We start from the raw sequence: 6,486 nt of genomic DNA on the forward strand, positions 1-6,486 counted from the left end.
TGATTTGATTATGAGAACAGAAACACAAAATAATCTATCAGAATGTTTTTAATGCCATTTTCAGTGTAAAAAAAAAAGCCGCTGTGATTCTCCTTTGCAAGTTTTACAGTTTTATGTCATTGTTTGTTTAAGATGCTGTCCCTTCTACTGTTTTGTTCCCCATCACACTGGCACCATGACACAGCCCCTTCCCGACATGTTTGTGACGTCGAACGTGACGCACCAGAAAGAGTCTGGTTTCGAGACTCTTGATTTGATTTGAGATGATTTATATGATCTTTGAGGTGTGTTTGTTGTCAAAGGTGTTTTTATGAGGCCTAAATTCCCAGGTTTTCCACCCACCGTGTGATGTTAGCAATAGTTAAAAGTTATAGGTGCCAATAAAGAAAAGTAATCAAAGTGTGTGTTTATGGGAAATAAATGTGTCATTTTGTTCATTCATTTGTTTACGCGTTTTAAGAAGGGTTAACAATGTTGTCGTTACAAATACTTACAATGGAATGTGCTCTGAGTACTTTTCGGAAGTGCGGCATTTGTCAAAATGTTATGCAACTAGTGCACATGCGCCTTGGGGTCGAATTCTTAATTGACCTGGCTGAACAAGACATTTCTGTCTGATATTGTACACCCAGGAACAAAATGAGTGACATTTTCTAAATGTCTTTTACACAGGTCCTACGTTTCCGTGATAAGATTCGAGGAGAAGGTTCGTGAATCTTTCACTTTTTGCTCAGTGCTGCCGACCGGGGCCGGATCTTGTATCGCACCAATTGACTGAAGGAGGATGGACATACACAGTTTGTTGGTTGCAATATAACCCTCGAACTCTTGCGAATGACTCGTTCGTGGCAAATTCTTTAACGACACGGGAGTCGGGAGTCATGCCGACAAAAGGGTGAACGGACGAGAGAACATGAAAATATTCAAAGTTTATTCCCGTGGAATAAACGTGGGAAAGAGAGCACGGCCTTCGTCGCAACTCGTATTGAATGTGAGTGAATTACACGTTGCGGTCCAAAAAAAAAAAATGGTCAATGACTTTTGCAACGCACACATTTCTCACGCTAAATTAGGCTCGACGATTTCGGGATCCACCAGTTTGCTTCTTCCGGCTACAAAAAAACATTTGGACAGAATGCAAGGATCCCTGTGACAAATACATGTACAACTCAGTCTCAGAGCCCAAACGGACACGGAGCCGAAAAACAAGCGTACGACTCTTTTTTTTTTTTTTTTGTTTGTTTGTTTGTTCGTTCGTTTGTTTTTTTTTGTTTTTTTTTAATGAGTGACTCGTCGAGAACCGAATCCGATAAAAGGAGCCGAACCTTCCGCCCCTCCACCTGCAGTCAGGTGTCGCGGGGCGCGGCCAGGTGCCCCGAGGCCACGCCCCGCAGCACCTGACTGCAGGTGTCGCGGGGCGTGGCCAGGTGCCCCGAGGCCACCGGAAAAAGAAACGAACGACAAAAAAATAGACACACGGGCTCACTCGGTGGTTGTTCACGCAGCGGCCAGGATGTCGTTCAGTTTGGCGGACGGTAGGACTACATACTGTGTTTGAGTGTTGGCTCTGGGCGTCGTTTCCCAACTCCCGGACGGGGAGCGGGGACAACGGCAGCTGTCGCCGAAAAAAGAGCAGATCGTCGATCTTTTTGTCAAACATCTCTAATAATCCGAGTCAGGATGGGTTTTTTTTAATTCGCCAGGTGAATTTACGTCCTAACTAGGAATTTGTCATGGTGAGCTTTGGTGCGTTTCTCTACATAAAACGAGGGAAGATAAAAAATAAAACCGAAGTAAAACTAAAGATTTTGTTAAGTAGCGCCCAAAAAAAGAAGTACACAGAAAAAAAAGTCAGATGTAAAAATGTATAGAATATACAATATAGGTTGTGAATTTGGTGCGTTTCCATGAATTTTGATGTCCCAATGATCATGTCTCTTCTTCACAAGCTGGGTGTGGGTTGTTGTTATCGGTTGTTCTGCTTTGATAAGTGCACTTATTCATATGACTTGTCATATTTGATCGTCAACGCCTCATGATCGTGACGGCGGCGTCATGTCATGGCGGCAGAATGACACCGCAGCCGTGACATGAGCGGTGAGTCTCGGTTTAAAGGCGATCCTAACTGACCGACCCCTTGCACCACGTCTTGTCCTTAGCGGTGGGGAAGGATAAAGATGAAATCAAGAAGAAGGAAGCCGCGAAAGACGAGGGGCTGTTTGATGCTTTCAAGCGCAAGAAGGTACGTATGTCAACAGTCCCAAAGCAATTTCTTCTCTTCAATAATACGTTCAGTGCCTCCGAATAAAATGTAATGTTTCCTTTCTTTTTCTTTGAAATCACCCAAGAAGTAAAGCGCGCTTTACACCTCGTCCCTAGTCGTGTCCGACGGTCGGAATCCCCGCCTTAGTGGCTGTCAGATGAACCGTGTTTGAACTGCTGGTTTTTTGTTTGTTTGTGTGTTTGTTTAGTTTCCCCCTCCCCCCCCAGTCCAACAGCAAGATCAGCTGGACATTGTTGTACACCTTTAACTTTAACGACTCCCATTTGCCCATTTCCAGTCTGGCGACAAAGACGGAAAAGACCACGACGGCAAGAAAGACCACGACGGCAAGAAAGACCACCATGGCAAGAAAGACCACGACGGCAAGAAAGACCACCATGGCAAGAAAGAGCGCTGTGGCACGAAAGACAAGAAGAAGAAACGCGAGAAGTCCAAAGATGGGGGCTCTTCCTCTTCCTCTTCATCTTCATCTTCCAGCAGCGACGAGGAGGTAGGGATTGCGGCGCGGGAGCGGATGCGTGGAAACGGCAAGGCGCCCCAATCAGCCCGACCACCCCTGCAGGATGTCCGACCACTTTTCCTTTTAATTGTGTTTATTCATTTCGTCTGGTTGTTCTGTAGTTGTTTGTGTAAATTGGGCGGTGCTGTGTCTCTGTGGTCGGCAGGGAGATTTACCCACTTAGCTCAGTTGCCGTCAGCAATCCACCCTTTGACGTGTGAAAGATAAAGCACCCATGATGGTAAAAGTGCAGCCGTCACAATCGCAGTGAAATGCAGCCCGGCAGGTTAGCACGCCCCGCACGCCTCATCTCGCACCAAAGGTCGGGTCAGGAGAAAGATAAGTGCATTTCGGATGCGCATTCTATGTTTGCATTTGAGAACTGGTTTCACCGGCAGTGGCTGTGTTGGTCACACCCCGCTGGCGATACAATGGTTTCAAAGGTAGAGGTTGTAGCTTTTCCAAAGCCCTCACATTTTAACTAGAAGGTTGTGATCGTTTGTTTTATTCAATCCTGTTTTGACATAAAAGCAACGAGGCGGCATGAGAGTATATTTTGCAATTGAAAATCCAAACACTGTCACATACCATTATAGACCCACAGTGATTTCGGTCAAATTGCCAAGCCCTAGTTGTGGTTGTATGGATTTTCCCTCTGTAGCTGTCCATCTAAGTGGGCGACTGTCCGCCAGCTCCAAAAGATGGTCCCACATTCACAAGTTAGTTAAATTTAGTCGCTACTTTGTCTTTGGAAATGTATTGACGGAAACGCAGAGAATACATTGACCAGGTTATATTGATCACTGTTCACTATGACAGGTTTCCCAAGCTATTAGCTACAGCCGGAAGAAAGACCTCGCCTTGGGTGTGGAAGAGAAATGGATCAGATAGGACGGCCATAAAGTTCCTGCAGAACACAGACACACCCAAGTTGCAGTCTGACCTGATAGTCTGACCAGACGACATCACGCATATCTCTTTCAAAATGAGTATTATATTTGTGCAGTTGCATGCACTGACGTCACCGCCAGATGTAACGATCGGTTAAATATAGAAGCATAGCTGTGCAGAGATATTTTTCTGACTGCTTGTATGTATTTGTTTGTTTGTTTTGTTTCAGGGGAAGTGAGATGACCTGACGACTGGTGCTTCTTGAGCGATGAGGTTTTCTGAAAACGTCCTGCGTTCTTCACTACAACGGTGTGATGGTGTGTGTGTGTGGTTAAATAGGTGTTTTGTTCACCATGACACCCTAAAAGTTGTCTGTACACTGGCCTTATTATTAAAAATATATTGGTATTTTGTATGTAACAATAGACATTCCAAGTAACTGAGACTGGTGTATATCAAATTAATTGTTCTTTCAATTCCGTTTTTGGCCACAAGATGGCACCGTTTCACGTTTAAGATCCGCAATGGTTGTTTGGATCGTTGACAATTTTTAGACTGCAATGTAATGTGGGGCCGAAATGAATAAACTATTCCTTACATTAATTTCAGAGAATAAAACTAATCACATTATGGTATTTGTCATATATGAATTTATTATGGTGCATAATCAGTGTGTCTGTAATTAACCTTTTATTATATTTTTTATCATTACCATTTTGAAGAGCAGGTATTGTTTATTCATTAAGGGACACAAAGAAGAATTGAAACCTGACATAAAAAAATAAATAAATGTAGGACAGAAATATTAATGTAGATAACTCACATTCCTAGCGTAAGCAATGATTCGTCTGCATCAAGAGGGTGAAAAGATGTGAATTTAACATAGAGGAAAATAATGGTATAGAAGAGAAGGGTTAAAATAAGTCATATGACCTTTAACTCACATAATAAATTTTTAATTTTTATAGATGTGTTTATGGTCTTGAGCTCAAATGAAACCATGAGGAATTCCACAGTGAAATGAGCAGAGTTTAGCAGAGGTGTGAGTCATCACTAAATTAGTAAAACGGAATAGTTCACCAACATGAGAATCCACCCAGGAGGAACTCCGAAGATCTTAAAGCTTGGAGCTACAGTTGATTTCCGGGCGACTCAAACAAGATTTTTTTTTTCTTTGCCATGGCACATGTTTCACAATGAAATAACGAAAGGTTTGAAAGGTTACTAAAAGTTCTCACGTTCAGTGTGAGACTTGATTTTGTTGCAATGAACAGAGAGGTGTTAGTCCCGCTGCAACTGATGGATGAGAAGAGTCCGTGCGATTTTGATCGTGCAACACAAGAACTAGTTTTCATTGTTTATGTTTTTTAAGTGGTATTAAAAAATTCAGGGCACACCTGGCGAGCTCTCAACACTGCTCTACAGCAATGGCATCAAGACGACTTGCTTTATATCCTTTGTACATGGAATAGTATGTTCATAATTTACATACAACACATTTTGTGACATCAATACAGGTGCGGGCAAATGCAGGTGGGTGTCTCCGGGTTCATCTACCATGTCCTGCTATAACATTGGGAAAAATTAACTATGCCATTGCAGATTGATGCACATATCAGAAGGTCCACAAATATATACACCGATCAGAAACAACATTAAATACAACACTAATAACCACTAATATTGTGTAGCTCCCCCAAGTGCCCCCACCAAAACAGCTCTGACCCGTGGAGGCATGGACTCCACAACACCTCTGAAAGTGTCCTGTGGTATCTGGCACCAAAACGTGAGCAGCAGATCCTTTAAGTCCTGGAAGTTACGAGGTGGGACCCCCATGGATCGGGGTTGTTGTTCCAGCACATCCCACAGATGCTCGATTGGATCGGACCCTAACCCCGACCATCCACGTGATGTAGAAGAAAACGTGATTCATCAGACCAGGCCACCTTCCCCCCCGTCGTGCCGGTGCTGGTTGGGCGTTCCGTCTGGTCCTGTCAACCTGAGTCCTGAACCTGGCTGGCTGTGCTAGGCGCGGGGCTCACCATGTGGCCTCCTTCGTCGGGGGCGGTCTCCTGTCATCACACCGGGCTGCCGAGGTACCTGCTCTCTGACGCTCTCGGTGCGCGGGGCGCTCGTCGCTGGGGGTCGGGCTGTGGGTGGGGGTGCCATCTGCTGCCCTCTGTTCTTTAGTCCGCATGCTCAGCGGCTGGGGGCTGACCAGGGGCCTGATGGGGGCGTGGAGCTGCCCGACATGGTGGAGGCGCATGTAGGTTGGCTGCCATCAGGACTCGCCTATCTCTGCCAGTGCCAAAACTCATACTCAGCACATACACCGCACAATAGACCGAGGGCTTGCGGGATGGGCGGGGTGCAGGCTATGTGGGTGGGGATGCGGTGGGCAGCTGCCATCTTGCCTGTCACGCTCCTGCCCAAGCGTGCTCCTTGTCCGTCCCAAAATTTAAATCCCACTCACATTAGCGTAGAACACATACAGTCGCACACCAATCCTACTCCGAACAACACTCCATCGGACCAGGGTCTGCGGGGCAGGAGGGGTGTGAGTGAATCGGTTCCGACTTGCCTGAAGAACTCGCACCCCCATCCCTGAAATTTGAACTGCAATTACCAACAGCACACATTGAGCACTAGGGCTTTTCCGGGGCGGCCGGTCGCTGGCGGGTCGGTGTGGGGGCGTGGTTGGCCAGGGGGCGGTCGGGTGGGCCCCCCCTGCCGGCCTGGCTGGAGTCCTGGTGGCTTGTGCCCGGTGGCTTGGGATGTGCTGCGACCTGGCGGGGCTGGGGAGAGCGCCGCC

At 46.2% G+C, this 6,486-nt stretch overlaps 1 protein-coding gene across 1 annotated transcript; it reads left to right on the top strand.

Annotated features, from left to right (window-relative positions):
- Positions 1-1,451: 1,451 nt before the first annotated feature.
- Positions 1,452-4,295, top strand: LOC307234531 (uncharacterized protein). The gene is made up of 4 exons (XM_080006281.1): positions 1,452-1,535; positions 2,160-2,242; positions 2,562-2,774; positions 3,904-4,295. Exons 1-4 carry the CDS (start codon positions 1,514-1,516, stop codon positions 3,910-3,912), a joined length of 327 nt encoding a protein of 108 aa, XP_079862407.1. The 5' UTR covers positions 1,452-1,513; the 3' UTR covers positions 3,913-4,295.
- Positions 4,296-6,486: the final 2,191 nt, after the last annotated feature.

The sequence above is a fragment of the Zeus faber genome (genome assembly GCF_960531495.2).
Source record: "Zeus faber genome assembly, chromosome: 9".
In the NCBI taxonomy this organism is placed as follows: Eukaryota; Metazoa; Chordata; class Actinopteri; order Zeiformes; family Zeidae; genus Zeus; species Zeus faber.